Source organism: Homalodisca vitripennis, chromosome X, assembly GCF_021130785.1.
Source record: "Homalodisca vitripennis isolate AUS2020 chromosome X, UT_GWSS_2.1, whole genome shotgun sequence".
NCBI classification, from domain to species: Eukaryota; Metazoa; Arthropoda; class Insecta; order Hemiptera; family Cicadellidae; genus Homalodisca; species Homalodisca vitripennis.
This window is the reverse complement of record NC_060215.1, coordinates 130261663-130282439: the sequence shown is the minus strand read 5'-3', so window position 1 is coordinate 130282439 and position 20777 is coordinate 130261663. Positions and strand designations below refer to the sequence as shown.

The window sequence follows — 20777 nt, the reverse complement described above, 5'->3', positions numbered from 1 at the left end:
CCAGCTGTAAGGAAACAGCTCCCGGTCCGTCCAAAGACCAACAAAATAAAGTGGCAAACGCCACAAGATCTCTTCTTATATTTTCCGATAGAGGTTCGAACTTAGGACTGAGATACCCGATCAAGTAGTCAGAGATAGCCGGGTCCAGAACGGAAACCGAAACGTCTATTACGTTTGTAATGACGTTGTGGATGGCCGTACTCCATGTGGCACTCACTCGTGTTGGCGTGTTCACGGACCAAACTAAGCCAAAAGAGGTGAAAATATTGCGTAGCTGCTGGGTCAGGGAGTTGGTGTAGTCCAAAACATCTATGTTAAAGTCTCTTGAAATTATAAACTTTAACGAATTAGAAGAGAGAAAATTTAGAAGGGATTCAAATTTTTTTAAACTTTATGGAGCAACCATTTGGGGATCTGTATAACCAACGATTGTAATTTTTACTACGAAATTTAGATTGACTTTTATACTTTCCACTTAAAAGTCTAGTTCACAACTGTAGTCAACCTTGAAGGTTTGAATATCAGTCTTTTCTTAACGAAAATTGCCAAACCTCCACCTTTTTAATGTTCTCGGTGAAATATTGCTGCCTATTGAAAATTATAAATTTTAAACACAATATCCGCTTCAGGTGAGAAGCTTTGCTCCGTGGCTATGAAAACGTCCAGATGGAGCTCCCCAGCCATGAGCGATAGCTCATCCACTTTGTTAGAAGCTGTTTGTGCGTTTTGGTGTACTACAGAACATTTTGATTGTGAACACTGAATTTTGTTATTGTTTAGAATTTATGTTATTCTTCTGATGCTGATATCCTTGATTTTATGTTCCATTTGATGTCACTTGAAGTAAAGAGTTTTTTTGTATTGTCGCCGTTTTTGTTGTTTTTAAACTTCACTGTGTCCGCAAACGTCTCGAAGGCCAGCGTCTGAGGCTCTACTGCAGCTAGTGACTTACAGGCAACCGATGTCTTTGACAGGTGGTCAGTCTGAGGCAGTGACGGTCTACAGTACTCGAGAGGAGGCTGACGCGATGTCGTGCGAACAGCACGGCTGAACCTTCCCATACACTCCACCAGACGCGTACTCGTACACTGAGGCTTTAGATGCATCCCATGGTTAGTGAATGCACCCCTTCCGATACGGTTGAAGTCCACCACCTCCACTCCACTCTGCCTCACGCAGAGCTCCTCTATGTACGCGTTAATTAAGGATGTCTCCTTGTTGATCGGATGCTGGGCGGGTAAGTCGTGTCGGTGATGCAGAGTAGATACCACTACCTTAGCTGTCCTCAATTTGGAAGTAAAGCATCGCTCCAGTTTTGTAAATGTTGCGCTGGCCGATGGTGACGTCGTTGCTGCCTGCAATAATTACATAACAGCTGTCTAGGGGAAGAGGACTGTTAGAAGTAACACTCAGCAGCCCAACCCCGGGTTGCAGACGCCCTTCACTGTCTTGTCAGCAGCCACCATACAGTGGACGAGGTCGACAACACCACGGCTGTGACTAATCAAATCAAATCAAATCAGTTTTTTATTGCCGGAACATTATACAACGCATGGCTAATGTCATATTTTTACTTTTTACTGGCTAAAATTATTGTCAAACACACCACAAGAAATCTCATTCAAACATACAATTTTGCAAACGTACCTACATCCATTCATTCACCAATTATTCTCACTTCCAGCGACGAATTTTGTCAGTCTTTTTAATTGGTGGTCTCCCAATCATAAGCAAAAAACTCGTCAACATTATAAAATGTTTTTGACACTAAAAAGCGTTTCAAATGAGTTTTTAACACTTTGAGTGTTGAAGTGTTTTTAATTGAATCTTGTAACTTATTGGCGAATTGAACACCTGCCTGTGAAGGCAAGCGTTCATAAACCACCGTTCTGTGTCTACCAGTTCGGTAGTTATCTCTGCCTCTAGTCTCATACATATGTATGTCTCGGCCATTCGTCATGGCACATTTAGACATACAAAACAGAGTTGTTTCCAAGATGTAGAGACTGGGCAGCGTCAACAGTTGCAAATTTTTGAAGGCTTCCTTGCACGTCTCTCTAAATTTCAACTTAGCGATAATGCGGATCGCTTGTTTTTGCAGCTTGAACACTCTCAGGAATTGATTGTTTGCACAAGCTCCCCACAACACCAGCTTGTAAGTGAGGTGGGGGTAAATCAAGCCATAATACGCCATCATCAGAACTTGAGTCGGGCAGTATTTGGCTAGAGACCTCAAAACATAAATGCCTGAGGCCAATTTGGAGCAAACGTGGTCGATGTGATCATTCCAAGTCAACCCTCGATCTAGGTATATTCCCAGGAATTTCGAACAATATACTTCTTCCAGCATAGTGTCAGCCAACATAACAGCTGCCTCATCATGACTATCTACTGGTTGTAAAGCAAAATTTATAAAATTGGATTTTGCAGAATTTGTTTTAAGATTGAGGCTGTTAAAATTGTGGACACAGTTGTTAATTTCAACAAAACTATGCTGTTCCAAAGTCAATTTTGATTTGCTAGTGAAACAGAGAGTCGTGTCATCAGCATACTGCACTAGTCTTCCGTGCAGAAGTGATGAACCTACATCATTGACATAGATCAGAGAATTGGACTGAGAATTGAGCCCTGTGGGACACCATAACTCAGGTGAATTGGTTCAGATAATTTATTTGAGATCTGGACAATTTGAGTTCTATGGCTTAGAAATGATCTGAGCCACTGGAGAGGCATGCCTCGGATGCCATGAGATTCAAGTTTGTCAAGCATTGTAACATGGTCAACACAGTCGAATGCTTTCGATAAGTCCAGGAACACACTCAATGTGTGATCCCGACGTTCTAGTCCCTCTACAACCATGTCGACAAGATTTACAACTGCGTCTATTGTCGACTTGCCCTTCCTGAAGCTAAACTGGTCTTCCGATAGCTGGTTGTGTTTATTCCAAAATTGAAGCATTCGTGTCAAGAAAAGCTTTTCGAATATTTTGCTCATAACTGGCAAAATTGAGACAGGCCGGTAATTGTGTGGGGATTGGGGATCGTCTTTCTTGAAAATAGGGGTTACTTTAGCGGTTTTGAGGAGTGAGGGAAAAACTCCTTGTTCAAAAGAGAAATTTACTAATTGGGTTAATGGTCTCACAATATGCTTTGAACATTTTTTTATGAGCCACGTTGACATTGAATTTAAATCATTTGTTTTTTTTGGCTGGGAGCTGCTGAATTATTTTTTCAAGCTCTTCCTCAACGACAGGTGCCAGTGCCAGGGAGGCTACTGGACACTGCCTACGTCTTGTGATTCCTTGTGGGGGTGATGGGCAAGGGCCTTGCTCACAAGCCACAGATCCGAAGAATCTGTTAAACCTATTTGCAACCTCCACCGCGTCCTCCACAAGTCTATCACCACTTTTTAATTTGATTTGTTTGTTACTTGATTTTTTATTGTTGATGATGTCCCATGCAGTTTTAGAAATATTTTTGGAAGATATAATCGATTTGGAAACATCATAATTATGCCTTTGCAGCTTGGATACCTTTTCTATAAATTCGTTTGTAATTTCGAAAAAACCGCTTGAATTCTTCATTTTGGGACGTTTTTTTGGATTTCTGAGAAAATCTTTAGTTTTTCTTTAGAAACCAAAATTCCTTTAGTTATCCATTTGTTGTTTACCCTTTTGGGACAAACTTTTATGGTTTTGAGTGGACAGTACATGTCAAGATGAAAGTTGAGTGTATCACTAAACCTTTTAAAATGCTCATCTACTGAATGAATTGAATCTTGGTGTTTCCAATTTTCTTTAGAAAGGGAAGTGTTGAGAAGAGCGATGTTTCCTGGCCTTAAGTCTCTTATTGTTTTCGTGATTTTTAGCTCCCTCTCGATTTTTACTCCACTAATTATGGCCTCTTGGCCATAGTGGTCCGAGTTAGCTGTATTGACCACGGACACTGCGACACTTGATAGATTGGAGATGATGTTGTCAATTGTCGACTGTGTTGAATGTGTCACACGCGTTGGCGTTTTTGACTAACAATTCTAGGTCAAATGACCTTAACAAGTCGACAAATCGTTTGGTGGAAGGATGATTAGTGTCCATTGCATTAATGTTGAAGTCACCCATTAGGACATAATCCTGTTGATGTCTAGTCAAATCCATCAGTAGGGCTTCAAAATGTGTAAAAAAATTTTCTTCATTGCCATTGGGAGACCTATAGATTCCGATGACGGTTAATTTTGATCTGTTTGAATTGAATTTTATCCCAACTGCTTCAAAATCTTTTTCGCTAGTTTTTATGGGTGAAAATGGAGAAAAAGTATAATTTTTTCTAACAAAAATGGCGACTCCTCCTCCTTTGGAAAGTTGTCGGCAATATGAATTAGCCAATGTGAAATATGGAATTTTGCATAGGTCGATGTTCTTGTCATTAAAACCGTTCTCAGTTAATACAAGTACATCTGTTTTCATTTCTGGACACATCAGTTGAATTTCGTCAAGCTTGTTAGTGGCAGATTGGGCATTTTGGTGAAGCAGTCGGATTTGAATCTGATTGAGAAATTTTGAACTCGTTTGTATTTGTTGGGTAACGTCAGTTAATTTTGTTCGTCGGCCAGGCGTGGGGCCCCTAAAAAAACAGAATAAAATTTGACCAAAGGCACCGGCGATGAGGTGGCAGGCGGACAGCTGTTGACGGCCTCGGCGAATGTCTTATTGCCAGGACGTGTCATCGCGCCCTCTGGAGATGGCACCAGCGCGAATCTCGAGGAAGCAGGTCCTGGCGTCATAAGTAGAGGAACTAGTCTCGATGTACTGGACCCAACGATTACCGGCTCCACAGGCTGCACTGCCGTTGGAGATAGTGCCTCCGAGCTCAGTTGTTGGCGATCTTGCACAGGCAGTGAAGACAACGGAGTGGAAGAGGCCCCACAAGAAGAGGCAGCATGAGCAGGCGAGGTTGGGGGTCGGATGGTTGGTGACTGACCGAAACGATCAAGACACCCCAACAGAAGCTCAGCCAGCAGCCGCTTGCCAGGCAGTCGCAAGTGCATACCGTGTTGGGTAAACCAGCGTCTTCCGATCTCGTTGAAATTTAGCACCTCTATTCCTTTATATCGAACAGACAGCTCCTCGATGTAGAAGTTAACGAGGGCAATACGCTGGTTCACGGCGTGGTCCATAGAGAGATCATGTCGATGCGGAACAGTTGACACGATGACGGCCGACGAGCTGAGGCGAGCAGTTAACTGTCGCTCTAGGTGGTCGAAGATGGTATAAGACTCATCGGCGGCGACATCGTTTGTTCCAGCGAACAGGACATAGCAGCTCCCAGGCGGAGGTAGACCATTATCAGTCACCGTCAGAAGCTTGGCCCCCGGCCTGCAGGTGCCGCCCACCCTGGTCGATGGACTCACGCGCTGTCGAACAAGGCCGATCAGATGACGGACATGGCTGTCACCCTCGATATACACCGCTGGAAATGGCAACTTTTTTTTCTCCGAACCCTTAACATTTTAGGGGTGGTTATTACCTGGATGATGGATGTGCGATATATTTGAGATGTTGTTCCTGTGGGCATTTTTTGTTAATTTGAATTTTGAATTTTGGTTTTTTTGAACAGATTTTATATGGCGCTTATGCTCGGATAAAATATTTTCAGATTTTGGGTTACTTTTTGAATTTCTTTTTGATTTATTTTGTACCACCACCCAGCCCTCATTTTCTGAATCGCTCCGAGTCTTACTTTTCTTCACCGTTTCAGCCTTAAAACACTCCAACTCAGCCTCCAGCACCTCCACGGTGGTCTTGAGGCTGGCATCTAAGTTGCGGATCTCACTGCAGCGCGGGTCTTGGCAGGCAGTAGACGACGACAGGTCACATTGTACGGCACAATCAGCTGTACGGCCACCAGGAGTCTTGATCGTCGACAAATTCGCTACAAACAGCTGATCGGTGAATTGGAGAAGACATCCGTCCGACTGAATAGAGTGGTCGAGAATTTGTTCTCGTTCAGCCGTAAGTTGGTCGATACGCCTCCTCAATTCCAAGTTTTCGGCTTCCAACCCACTTGAACTCCGAGGAAGGGCGGAGTCCGAGACGGCATCGGGCGATGATACGGCAGGAGATGGTGTGACGAGCGTAGCGGGTGACGGGTAGCCAGACGTTGCAGTTTGTGTCAGCGCCTCAATGGGAGACCCAGGGTGCGTTGGAGAAGGCGTCGTAGAAGAGCGGGGCGTAGTGGTCTCGGCCGCGGGTGGAGTAGCCGGCAACGATGAGCTCATCCGTGGAGATGTAAGGGCTCTCATCGTAACAGGGTGTGGACCCGAGTGTTTACAGTTGACTGTAGTAACGGTCGTCCTCTCTGAATTAGATTTAATTGTGGCTCCACAGTTCCTTCCCAGGCAGCGCCAAATAATTTCTCCAGACTTTAATGAGTAGCTTTCACGGTATTTATTATTGTTAAACAGAATGTTTGGTTTCCCATTTTTTGTGAATTCAATTTTTAAACTCATGTCAGAAGTTCTAGTTTGTTAGAAATAGTCAACGCAATAAAAACTTTAAAGATAAATAAATAAATAAGTAGATAACAATTATATAAATAAATAAGTAGATAGCAGTTATATAAATAAATAAGTAGATTACAATTATATAAATAAACAAGTAGATAACAATTATATAAATAAGTAACAGATTATAAAATATAAAAAGTGTAATAAAATTAAATGTGTTTACTGAATTAGCAAAAAGTTTAATCAGGTACTTGGACTTGAACCGGCGATGTGGATGCTACGAAAAGGAAGAGTTCTTATTTGATTGGAGACCGGTTGCCTAATTTGTTCCGCCCTCCGTTTAGCTCTGCAATCTACTGTTCTGTGTAAATATTGTTTATAACAGCACAGCCATATTTTAAATTAATTTAGCCACTGTGTGTGACGCCACCGATAACTGCCAGTTGTTAATAAAACCATTGTTTGAAAATGTTACTGAAATTCAGACTATTTATTTGCCAAATATATTTCTTGTAGAAATTTCCTTCAATTGTTTAGGCCAATAGGGTACAGCCCGTGTAATTTTTTCCTTCTATCTTGGTTATTAACATATTTTAGGATTTGAGTTTATTGCTCAATTTCAGCTCGATTCAGTAATGAAAGGTGGTTCAATTTAAGTCTTGGTGACATACACATAAAGAGAGTTTGCAATTTAATAGTAGGAAGTGAAAAATACAGTGTATTTAATTAAAAGAACAAAATTTTATTATTTTCATCTATATAGAAGCTTAGACTTTTGGAACATTCCGTACCATAATTGTAATATAATCTATCACGCATCAATATTAATTATAACGGCATGTTAACGGTGGTTCTTCGTCAAGGTGTCTAAAAGAGATAATCATACATTCGACGCAGAAGACTATCTTCATATAGTTTATGTAGTTCAAATTTTTCACAAAATCAAATTTGACAAAACATGAAACACTAATAATTGTTCTGCATATTGAATCTTGTGTTTCTATTTCGTTACCTGACTAAGATAGCATATATATATATATATATATATATATATATATATATATATATATATATATATATATATATTCTCATTTTACCAAATTTAAGCCAGCTGTTTAGTCACACATAATTAAAAGTTTTGAATGCATTAACAAGAGTGTTATTCTATTCAGATTCAGGGTTGCCAACAAATTTAACTCCACAGCTATAAAGGTTATGCCTTTAACAACCATTATAATCGGATTGTGAGATATACGCATGAAACGCATAGATCAGTTATATTTTTTTAATATTTTATGAATATATCGATAGTTAGTTTGTTGTATATATATTAGTTGCTTAAGTTAAGAAATCATAGTGGAAGGTGATACAAAAGAATTGTGATAAATTGACAGTTGTAAACCAAGGTTATTCAGCGTGAAGCATCGATACACTTTTCTGAGATAATATCATCATAATAGTGAATAAATACTGTCTACTTACCCATGGAATTCTCCCAAGGAACATAGAAAGCGTTTACTTCAGTGACTGTACCATGTGACCTCCAGTCTGTCCTGTTCACCACCTCTCGCAGTTGGCGGAACATGTAGTCGTTTTCCCAACGAGACAGATCGATCAACGCCTCAAAGTACTGATCCTGGTCGATGTCCAGCTGGGAAACAAAACTCTTACAGCAGAGTTGGCAAGGCATCAAATTCCCAATCCCTAATCCAATTTTCACATCGTGAATGGGTTAAAAAGTTAGATCCCAATTGCGTCTTCTACTATGTGATGAGGGGGAAAATATACACAATTATATCGATAATATATTATTTAGAGCAGAAAGATACTTTCTAATTCTAATGTCTTTTAAATATTTGTAACATCCGTTTCATAATTTTTTTATTGTAAAAACATATTTAATAAATTTAAGGATGAACAGCGTTGAATATTTTCTTAACGTTGATGGTAACACCTTTAACACTGTTCATGCTTAAATTACTTAATGTCTTTTAAAAACATTATGCCATGGTATTATAAAGATTTTCTTAACGTTGAGGATGGGTACAGCAAAAACCGATGTGTCACTTAAATCCTGGCAAGCTTATGGGTGTCCAGGAGCAGCAGATCACTAACCACAAATGTAAAGATTCTGGGGCGCAAGTTTGATAAGTCTAGTCTACTACGGAAGATAACTGATGGAGTTGGTGAAGTTTGTTCCTTAAGAGTCAGCCTAGAAATAAGGGTGTGCCACCCCCTGCCTGCTTTGACTGGAGAGGCTGGTTCAGAGCTGGCTTAGCTTTCTTCCGAAAGGATGCGACTAAAAATTAGAATTTTTCCTTATGAATCTCGACAGGAGGTGGCCCCTACTTCCAATATTACCCATCCAAAATATCCTGTCACTCCGAAAACAGTGCAAAGGTCCTTATATGACTAGGTTCAATTTTCTAAGCTTCTCTTGTAATAAGAGAATAAAAAAGTTGACAATTTTCTATTTTGTTTACAGTTCTACTACAAAGATTATTTATGTCAAAAATCCGCTTTTCATGGGAGTCTTTTTAAACTCAACAACTGTAACTTATCGCAAATATTTTCTTGTGTAAAATTAACGTTATTGTGCGTTTTACTTTGCGCAATACAAATTAAGGCAATTTTTGTCGAAAATATTATTTTATAATATTGACAGCTGCACTTTTTTGACGAAAGTCAAGTTTATAAATTTGTGAGCGTATGTCTATTGTTATATAACCCACTTTGATTTAACAAATTTTACTCTCGTGAAAGTAGTGGTCCTATTTACGTTGTATTAAATTATTAATTGCATTCTATTCCACTAAAAATTCTTTTAAAATCTTATACTCAAATTAATAAAATTAAAAAAGCCCACACTTTATTCTGAAACAGGTTCATGATAGACTATTTCAGTATAACAAATTTCGTTCTTGTTATTTTACTAGTACAAATAGTCTAATATATATGTCTATATCTATAGGTTTTGCAGATTTGTTATTGTTTACAAAGATTCTAATAAATATTTAATTTAACTAACCAAATTAAATATTGAGCTTTAGTTCATCTTCCTCTGGTACAACGTCTGGAATCTGTCGCTGTCCCAAATTTGACTACTGGATTCTGGGGTCACGTTCATCTAATGTATGGTATAGATCTCCTAATGGAAACGTTGATACTTTACAGAAAAAAAGAACCGCTTCTACAATGTTTGGAAAACATTTATTGAAAATTGCCTCTACTATTTTATTGAATAACTTAGTTTACCCACGTATATCATAAGGCATAACTTTATAGGGAGAGTGTGCTAATGTTCATCACCTGAGGTATTACGCCCTTCAGAAGAAAGATATAAGTTTCATTGTAAAGACAGGAATCAGAAAATGCTGCAGACATTGTTCCAGAGAACCTTATTTTCTGACCTCACCGGCCCTCTATATTTGCGAGGTCATCGTGTACTGTCGCTTCACACGCGAGCTGACGCGGAGCAGGGACATTCATGCGTACATTACCAGAGAACGGGATGCGTTTGGATCCGCGCAGCACAGGCTCTACCTGTACGAGGCCATCGTGTACTGTCGTTTCACACGCGAGGTGACGCGGAGCAGGGATATTCATGAGTACATTACCAGAGGACGGGATGCGTTTCCATCCGCGCAGCACAGGCTATTCATGTACAAATCTCTCGCTGTTAAACTGAGTGATTTAGGTTAAATATTCCTACTTATCTTTTGAAAACGAATTGTTAAGGAGAGCTAAATTGTATAGCCTAGTGTCTCTTACGATTTCTTAAATTTTGGCCTCTCGTTCGAATATCATGGCTCTTTAAATTTGATAACAAAATACAACGCGTCCTCGTTTAGAGTGAAGATGGCAGTACGCATAGGTCAGTTTTAATTTTTTATTTTGCAAAACTGGATATTTTCGTTGATAAACCAGTTTTTGGTTATAACAAGAAGATCCGCGTGCAGATCTTCGCACATAAACAAATTCTTCTATTTTGTTTGTTGCAAATTGGAAATTTTGGTGAAGCAGCTTAAAGTTTATTAATTCATAATTTGACTTGGTCAAACTATTGCGCGGTTTTGAAATGGGTTCCCTAAAAAGGTTTTTGTCACGGAATGCTGCTGGAGTACTGGAGGAGCTGGATGACTGCAATAGCTGCAGATGCAGGCGGGCGTACGTCCGCACAGGGAAAGGTTGAGGAGGCAGCGGTTTTATGTTGGCCAGTCTCCACACAATGGGTGGGGTAGGAGTCGCTTCCCACTTGCTTGTAGGTGGAGTCCGTGAGGAGAGTAGTGATTGCTGCCTTTCCGTGCTGCTAGTGTCAAGCAACTCTACGCCGCTATGACGGTAACAAAGTACGACCATATAATTATTCACCAAGTAGACGGTGTTGTGAAGGGGGCTGTTGGGGCTGACGTCGAACCCGGTGGTGATAGTAATTAACAGCTTTATATTTTTCCTTGGACGAAGTCAGGACGGACTCAAGATGGGAGAACACGACATCCTCTCTTCCATCGTCGACATCATTGGTCCCCGCGATAAACACGTAACAGAAGTCTAGAGGTGGTGAACAGGTAGGTCTGATATCCAGCAGACCGCCTTCAGACTTACATAGTACTCCTCTTATTATCGTGCCTGATCGCACACTCTTCTCCACGAACTTCACCAAACCGTGGATATGGCTGTCTACCATCTACGTAACTGTTAGGAATGGGATGTAAAGGGAGGTATCAGAAGTCGGATTGTTTTTGGAAGCTTTACTTCTGATGTTTTTCTGCCTTTGGCTTTGATTTTCCGCCTGTTCTTTCTTACTACAGTAAAAAAGCTCTTCTATCCGACTCGGGCCTTCATAAGCTGTCACATGGGATATGTTAGGCTATATACAGGTTTAGTTGAGGCAGTTAGTCTAACTGGCATGATGGACGGTTGGTGCATCCTATCATTTTTAACTGTCAACTCTCAATTTCTACGCATCTTAGGCTCTTCTATGAAGATAGTGCCTATCTAGCATGGTTGTTTAAGATTTATTATCATTTCCTCAAGCTCCTTAATTTTTCTTTGAGGCTATTCCAGGCCGTCTAGTGCGCAGCTGATCTCTTTTTCGTTGCTTGGTGTTTGGACGGTCTTGGAAGAGGGGTGCAGGAATATTTATTCGGTATATTGAAGAAGCCTCTGATCTGAGTAGATGAAGAGGTCGAGCACAACCTGCATCTCTGCCTGAGGTTTCTTATTTTCTCCTTAAGCGCGGCGTTCTCAACACGCGGGTCCAGCGATACCCGTTGGTCGAGCTTCCCGGAGAACTGGCATCTGCGGTGTCAGCAGAGGAGACTGTAGCATTTCGGGATGGAGTGGCAGTCTGCAAAGCACTCATGGTAACGTGGTGAGGGCTATTGTAAGTCGCACTAGAAGAATGTATAATTGTCTTTTCGCTGTCGGTTCTGACTGACGCTTTGCAATTCTTCCTAGGCCACACTACTTCTCCACATTTTACAGAATATGATTAACGAAGTTTATAATTCTCAAAAAGGATTACGTCTTTTCCGTTTTTACAAACTTTCAAAATGAAGGACGTTATGACGTTTTGCAGATTTAACATATAGAAACAAATAAAAAAGTAATTAAAGAACATAAAAGGCAAAGTTGCTATAACACTTTTAATATACATTTATTAAACCTATTTTAGTTGTATTTTTAAAAAGGTAGTATTCACTGATATGTGAAATTTATTTTCTTGGTCGGAAAACAAGGCAATACCAGTATGAAACAAAAAAATACTAAAAATGAAGTAAATTAGAATGGCCAAAAATATGACTTTTTGACGCATTTCTCTGTCCATAGCCAGAACAACATAGCATATATAACAATATAATATATTCTCGACATTGGCGTCGAAAATATAATTCACTCGAACTAGAAGTGCTTTGAATCTTAAGGTGCAAAAACTAATAATTGTGTGCAATGAAGTTACCCAAACTGTGTGTTGTGTGAAAACTAAGTATTTTGGGAAATTTATTTATAGAGAACTTTACTAACCTTATTCAGTGTGTTTAAGGAAGTTTGGTTTCCTAATTAAGAAATTGAATGAATAATAAATAAAAAATAAAAACGTCTTTATTGGTCGAGCGTTCATCAAAGTACAAACTCTGCCTTTCATGACAACTCCTGTCAAAGTGTACAAAATACATTATACATAGATCACACAATAATAAAATTATGAGTAACTTTATCACTTAAATATGCCTGTGAAGCTTTTCTTCAATATTAAGAGGCTGAGGTGCTTTATTGCAGTGGGCAGAGCATTATATTTTTTTGGTCAAAAGTGTCCAAATTCCTTTTTCCCTGTCTCTAAACTTGTCCTTGGTTGGTTTAATAGACCATCCTATCGAGGACAGCGCTGACTCACCCCGTGCCTAAAAACCAGCTTTCTCCTAAGACATTCCGGCCTTCTCGTCTGAAGAACCTTATGAATCAGCTTAAAGGTTTGAAAATGGGAGCAACCATCGACATCACCCAAGCACTTAATCGGTACTCGCTTATGTGATCAAACTTCCTCAAACCGTAAACAAATCTCAATGCTCTATTCTGTAAGCGGGTTAGAACCATCACGTTTTCCAGTGTTAAACAAAAAGCAAAGGTTGAAAGGTCATATGTTGATGGGAAAAATGGGAAAAAAATGGGAAACTTGTTGATCTTATAATTTCTAATTTAGAAGAGACTGGGAGTATTGTGCTTAGCTTAGATATAAATTTCAACTTGGTTGTAACATCTTTACATATGAATTTCAAGTAGTAAGAAAAGTAGAGTTGGCAATCAAGAGTGACGCCAAGAACCTTCAACGTATTACAAGAAGTAAAGGCTTACCCTCTACATGTATACAACCTTCAGCCATGCACTTTACCGATTGGCCATCCAAAGATGAGCCATTTACTAACAAAACAGTACATTTTTCGGAGTTTAGCCGAAGACCATGATCATCTGAGCACCTCTTTACTCTCTCCTAGTCATTGTTGACTTTACGTGCAGCTTCAGCCGACTCACCGGTTCGATAAGACAACAAAAGCTGAGACTCATCAGCATAGGAACTTAGCAAGCAGTATATTAACTGATACCTCAGATCAGCGGTATATATGAGGAAGAGAATGGATCCCAGGCAACTGCCTTGAGGAACTCCAACTGATCTAGGAATTGCTGATGACAATTTCCCGTCAACCTTTGTGCTCTGCGTTCGTCCAGATAAATAAGATGAGAACCATCTAACCGAAGTTTTATCAAATTGATAGAAAGCCAGCTTTACCAGCATCAACTCAAAGTTTACCGAGTCAAAGGCCTGTGAGAAGTCCAATGCAGTCATAAAACTCTCCAAACCAACATCCTTAGCTGAAATCATGTCATCCACTAGACTGAGGAGTGCCGAGCATGCACTAAAACCTTTCCGAAATCCTACTGAGACTCCGGTAACAGCCCTTCAAATTCCAAAAATAAGACAAACTGCTCTGAAACAACTTTTTCCAGTATTTTGGTCAGAACTGGAAGAATTGATATTGGCTGGAACTGGGATATAGAAGTAGGGTTATGTACTTTTGGAAGAGGTATCACCACACTCCCCTTCCAGCTGGTAGGAAAAGTGCCGGTTCTTAAAGAGAAGTTTATAAGGTGAGTCATTGCACCAATGCAGTAAGGACTCAAACCCCAAACCATTCTTATGGATATTCCATCCGCACCAATTGCAGTGCTTGTTATCCTGTTCATTAATTCTTTAAATTTATTGTGTGAAACGGAAGAAAACGCAAAGGAAGAACTTACTTCTTTAGTTCTTGAGATAAATTGAGATATATGGAGGCAAATAGCGTTACCTCTGGAGGGCAAACCCAAATTTACTGTGGCACACTGTAAAATGCAGTTAATCTCTATCAATACTACCAATTCCTTGTATATTACTTACCCCTTTATAGAATTCTTCAATTTTGTTTATATCCTTCAGCTCATCAGGATAGCCAATATGTTGAACAACGTGATATGCCTTGTACACGGCTCGCATTCTGGAAATTGTATGTCAATAATTTTGTAACGAGTTGTGCATTATTGGTTCAAATGTTAATAATTTGTAGTAAAACACTAAAATACAAACTTATTAACAAAATACATTTGTATTACTCATCATAGGATAGAATTTATGAAATACTGTTGTTAGTCTTATAAAGGTTATGTTATTGCAAGTAAGACAACACATCTCATCCGCATAATGCTTGTACAGAACATATTTTACCCTTTACCCAAGTATAACACGTTGGTCTATTTTAGTTATACCTTCTCGGAAGTCTTACGCAGCTTATTACTTACTTGGTTTCTTCATCCATCCAGTCTAGTTCTAGAATGCCACGCATCATCTCCTCACGTATCATATTGGTCATATTCAGAGCTACCTTTCTGGAGGTATCATCAAAGTATCTCTCAACATACATTGAAGAGAGGGCCAGTGGAAGTCTAAAATAGATAAATCAGCTGAGAGAACAATATATTATTGTTTATTTTAGAATTTACTATTTGATCATTTAGAAATATCAACGTCAATCCCACAAACAACTAATTGGGAAGTCCACCACATATTTGACAAGAGAAATTTAAATCAGCATTATGTTATCCTTCAAGCTTCTGTTTGTATAACGTTTACTTAAGGTTAATTGAAATATTTAAGATGATGTTACACACTAACCTTGAAGCGACTCCGATACACTCCTTCCACCGGGGCTCTCGCGCAGCTATCCCTTCCGTGGCACGGAGATATTCCATCTTCCTATTCCTCATCTGTTTAGTCAGATGGTCCGTCATACCTCTAGCTGCTTGCCACATCATGTAGTTGGCAATAACTCTGACCACAGTAAAAATTAAATTCTCTCTCTCTCTGTCTCTCTCTCTCTCTCTCTCTCTCTCTCTCTCTCTCTCTCTCTCTCTCTCTCTCTCTCTCTCTCTCTCTCTCTCTCTCTCTCTCTCTCCTCTCTCTCTCTCTCTCTCTCTCTCTCTCTCTCTCTCTCTCTCTCTCTCTCTCTCTCTCTCTCTCTCTCTCTCTCTCTCTCTCTCTCTCTCTCTCTCTCTCTCTCTCTCTCTCTCTCTCTCTCTCTCTCTCTCTCTCTCCTCTCTGTCTCTCTCTCTCTCTCTCTTTCTTTTTGTTTAGACAACAAAGAATCAGAACAAGTAATGGTTTATTGTCAGAATGGAAATGTTACGCAGTAGGAGTTCCGCAAGGATCTACATTATCAGCTCTATTGTTTACTTTACACAGAAATAGAATGTGTGATTCATTAATTTTCACTAAAACAATGCTTTATGCAGATGACTTACAAATGTATACTCATTCTTTTGTTAATAGAATAGTTGATGCTGTTTATTACTTGAATTCAGATTTAAGTACACTTATTCAATGGTGCAATAACCATGGCTTGAAACTTAATATTGCAAAGTGTAAACCAATAATCATGGGTACAAGTACATTATTAAATACAATAAATCTGGAAAATATTCCTAAAGTCATAACTGATAATAATTAATTAGCATATGAAGACACAATAAACAATCCAGGTTTAAGAATAATGAATAATTTGTCATAGTCAGATCAATTAGATTACATACATATAACAGTGTTCCAATGTTTATATTAGTTTAGACGTTTATGTTTTTATCCAACAGAGAAGGTTAGAAAGATGATGGTTTTGTCATTAGTATTTCCACTTTTTGATTACGCTAGTGTTGCTTTTAGTGATGTAAATAATACTCTTTTAAGTAAGTTATAGAGAGCTCAAAATGCTTGTGTAAGATTTATTTTCAAACTAAGATTAGATCAACATGTAACTAATTATTATAGGTAATTCAATGTTATGAAAATAAAAGAAAGATTAGAGTATAATAAGCTGTCTTTGGCTTACAAAACACTTGAAAGAGAAGAGCCGGGATACCTATATTAAAAGTATAAATTTATGAGAGATGTACATTTACGCCAAACAAGATTTGGTTAAAATGCCTTGTAATATCCTTTACATAGAACAGTAATATATACTAATTCTTTTCATACTCGGTCTATTAGGTTATTTAACTCATTGGAAAATTTTATCAGGAATTTTAATAGTGAAAAACTGTTTTAAAAAAATCAAAAGTATGTTGTTAAAAAGGTATGATGATTTTTGATAAAAAATAAACATTTGTAATAATTCAGTACAGAAAAATTGTGTAAGTAAAAATGTTGATTTTGATTAGAAGTGAATGTAGTTGTAGAAGTTAAAGTTATACTAAGAATAATAATCATTATTGTAGAATTATCTGTTTGAAGAAAAATGTTATAGACAATATTGTAACCAAAACTCATGTATTTTTGTGAATGTATTTTGTAGTCATTGTATTTGACTTTCACCATGAATATTCCAAAGTAAGACGTAGCTATATTTGTCAAAACAACTTAGTTCGGTGGCGAAAACAATTTATTCTTACCCTACTTTATTTCAATACATAATATTTCACCATTTATTCTGTAAATTTAACATGTAAATTACTATAGCGAGGAAGCTTATGAACGCAGAGAACAGGTTGGGACAAAATATTCACACTACAACAAATACTCGACTATAGAATGTCGGTAATTACTTTTATTGTTCAGGGTTGTCAATAAAGTCTTCCTTCAGTTTAATATTTTCTGAACGATTACAGATAAAGCAGTAAAACTTATTATATCACAACTGCACCTAAAAATGTAATTTTTAAAATAAATATCAGTTTTATGACACTGATATTCTATTTTTAATGATTATTTTTACTAATATATTAAACTACCCCATTTACATCCATTACTTTGAAGCTTGCCTTTTTAACAAAGATAAAAATACTTAGAGAAAAATAGAAACTGCAGAGAATAGAAAATCTTTTAGCTGGATAAAAACAAATAGGTACCAGACTATACCCCTTTCTATAAGTATTACAACTTACTCATCAGAGTGCTTCTGTAGGAGCACCTCAAGCTTTTTGAGGAATTCCACTTCTTTGACCAGTATCAGTTCGTTTTTTCTGAGCTGCACAGACGCTGGCATTATGCTTTCCAGAAGTGCTACCCAGTCTACCCACTCGAACTCTGTTCTTAGATCTTCCAGCTCGTAGGAATTGTACATGCGTTCAAATTCACGCCTTTGTTCTTGTGGTATTGTTATCTAGAAAATAAAGCATTCTTATATGAATTTGTAGCAGTTGTGCTTCAGTTTATTAGATTCACGATATAGGATATTGTCGTAAAGTTAGTTAAGGAGCATAATTGTCCAGATATTACGAATATTCTAAATTAATTATGAGTCATTGGAACCTCCAAAAATTGAGGGAAAATTTTTATCACCTAACTATGTTATTATCACTACTGAGTATAATCACCATATATTCTGTCCACCACTAATGAATTCATCCCGTGGCAATTGTTTTTGTATTAAAAGTTATTGTCTTAATTGTTGCACTCCATATTTTTAATTACATTTAGACAACACATTAATTTTTAAGCCATAAAACAGTAATGGATGTCTGGATTTGAATTTATTATTATAAATAATTACTATGCAGGAGAAAATTTTTAACTGTAAGCGGAAATGTGACACTGACGTCTAGAGAGAATTTATAAATGTAAAATCTTTAGTACACCTATTTACTGATTGTCGCGTCCTTATTTGGGTAGATCCACAATATTATAGTCTACTGTTCTTACCGATAACAAGTTTTGGTACGAATTTCCTTTATTAACACAACTGCTGATATGGTCTGAGTCGATGGTTTTCCTTATATATCCACTTTTATTCTAAATGTGCTAGAATTTCAACTAAACGAATGTAAACTTGACAATGGCTTTCACTGCAACCATCCGGTGCAGACAATAATATTAAGGCTAAAAATCATGGAAATTCACGAAGGTAATTTATTTATTGATATGGGAATCAAAATGTACTTGTGTAGGGCGTCTTCGATGCCCAGGGCTCCTGGACAGAAGTATTTCCTTCCTACTGTTACGGGTCTAAAAAGAAATTTTGTAATAAACTGAGGTGATTCTCATTAAGTAATTATACATAGAATGTTTTGTTACGAGTTTGCTTGAATGAAACACTCGGCGCATATTGAGTCCACTAAATATTTATTTATTTTACAAATCTAAATATAATACAGGCTGGAGTTAAGTAAACTACTTGTTTACCAAATTCACTGTCACTAATGTATTCTAACACAATCCACTGTGAGCTAAGTTGACTATCTAATTACAGTGGATACTATATTTAACACTTACACACTCAATGGCTATAACAAAACTCCAGCTGTCACGAGTATGATCACTAGTTTCTGTCACTTCATGAGTTCACTTCTTCAGCCCAACTCGACTCGCTGCGTTGCTACAGTTTCTTATAAGACCACTAGCGCTTCCAGAACATTCAAGTGGAGAAGTCCAGAACCCACGAGACGAATGGAGGAGGGTCACAGCGCCCATCCTTAGCTCAGATAAGAAAGAGTGGTGACGGTCGGATTAAAAAAAACCGACCCACCCCACTTACCACTCCTCTTTTAACAACGATATTCATCTATTATCTCTTTGTATAAGGGGTTTCCCCCCCGTGGGGGACTAGCATCCTCATCGGCATCAGCCATTGTCCCAGATGGGATCGTGGGTGATGTACCATCCTCGTCTTGTGCTGCAACTTCTAAGGGAGTGGCAGGGCAAGGGGAGGAAGCCACCTCCTTTTATCACTATTCCAGTGACAAGGAGCCAGAAGATCCTGGCTGACGACATAGGCGTGGTCCTGATCCAAGAACCATGGACCGTTGGCAGTCTTGTGATGGGGATGAGCACCGCTAAAGGTAATTTGATATACGATTCTGGCAGTAACAACCCTAGAGCATGTATATATGTCAGTAACAAAATCAAATCACTAAAAATGGCACAAATGTGTTCTAGAGACACAGCCGTGACAGAGGTTCACTTGCAGACAAGTGATGGCAACATCAGAATCCTGTTTGCAGCGGTTTACCTCCCATACGATTCTCCAGAACCACCGCCAACTGCGGAGATGAGGCGGATTGTGGAGTTCGGAACCCTTACGCGGAGGCACCTGATTGTCGGTTGTGATGCGAATGCCCACCACACCGCTTGGGGGAGCAGCAACATCAACAATCGGGGAGAGTGCCTCTTGAATTTTATAGTAGAATCTAACTTAGTTATTATGAAGGCCGTAAACCAACTTTTGTACAAAGAAGAGGTACAGGGGTAAGAGAAGAGGTCTTAGATATAACTCTGGCTAGCAACTATATTGCAACTAAAGTTTTAAACTGGAGTGTGCTAGATGAAGGATCTGCTTCAGATCATAGGTATATCACCTTTGACATGAGGTCGTACAAAATAAATATGAGACCTATAGAAACCCAAAGAAAACAGATTAGGTAGCTTTCAATGCAGAGCTAAAAACAATCTAGTAAGGGAAAATGGGTATCAGGGGCAAGGGGTCGAGGACATGGCGAACTCTTTGAAAAACGCCATGAAAGAATCGTACCACAAAGCCTGCCCCGTGATAGAAAAAAACTCAAGGAAAAAAGCATGTTGGTGGAACCAGGGGCTGGAAACCTTGAGGAAAAACCTTCGCAGAGCATATAATACATGCAAACATGCAGGGAACTGGGATAGCTACTCTGCTGCCCTAACAGAGTACAATAAAGAGGTGAGAAGAGCTAAGAGAAACTCGTGGAGAGAATTCTGTCAGAGTATTAATAAGGTACCTGACTGTGCTAAACTCCAAAAAGTCCTAGCTCGAAGCCCCATAAATGTGGTGCGTACTATACTTAGGGAAGATGGGACTCACACCAAGGATCCTGAGGAGACTCTTCAGTGTTTAGTGAATACACACTTCCCAGGATCTTTTCAAACCAGTGAAACAGTTGTTAGTGAATGGCGGCGAGAACCTAGAGATAGCTCGTCTAAGGAGGACTGGAACTGTGCAAAGACTGTTATCAAATACTTAGGGATAAAACGGGCCCTGGAGTCTTTTAAGCCGTTCAAATCACCAGGTACCGATGGCATTTTTCCTGCTTTACTGTAGGAAAGGGGGGACTTGGTGATACCTCTGCTTCTGTTTAGAACTAGTCTAGCGACAGGAGTCATACCTTCATCCTGGAGGACCTCTAGGGTTATATTTATCCCGAAGCCAGGTAAACCCTCCTATGAGGCTGCAAAGGCTTATAGACCAATAAGCCTAACATCCTTCTTCGTCAAGACCATGCAGGAG

The 20777-nt window shown here is 38.8% G+C and overlaps 1 protein-coding gene across 3 annotated transcripts in view; it reads right to left on the bottom strand.

Moving 5' to 3' along the window:
* Positions 1–20777, bottom strand: part of LOC124369866 (neprilysin-2-like) — a 72458-nt gene that overhangs the window by 29880 nt on the left and 21801 nt on the right. For all 3 annotated transcript variants that reach the window (XM_046827998.1, XM_046827996.1, XM_046827997.1), the window contains 5 exons: positions 17467–17684; positions 15209–15364; positions 14836–14979; positions 14438–14534; positions 7984–8152 (listed from right to left, as the gene is read on the bottom strand). In XM_046827998.1, coding sequence (XP_046683954.1) covers positions 7984–8152; positions 14438–14534; positions 14836–14979; positions 15209–15364; positions 17467–17684 — 784 coding nt within the window. The remainder of the gene's footprint in view (positions 1–7983; positions 8153–14437; positions 14535–14835; positions 14980–15208; positions 15365–17466; positions 17685–20777) is intronic.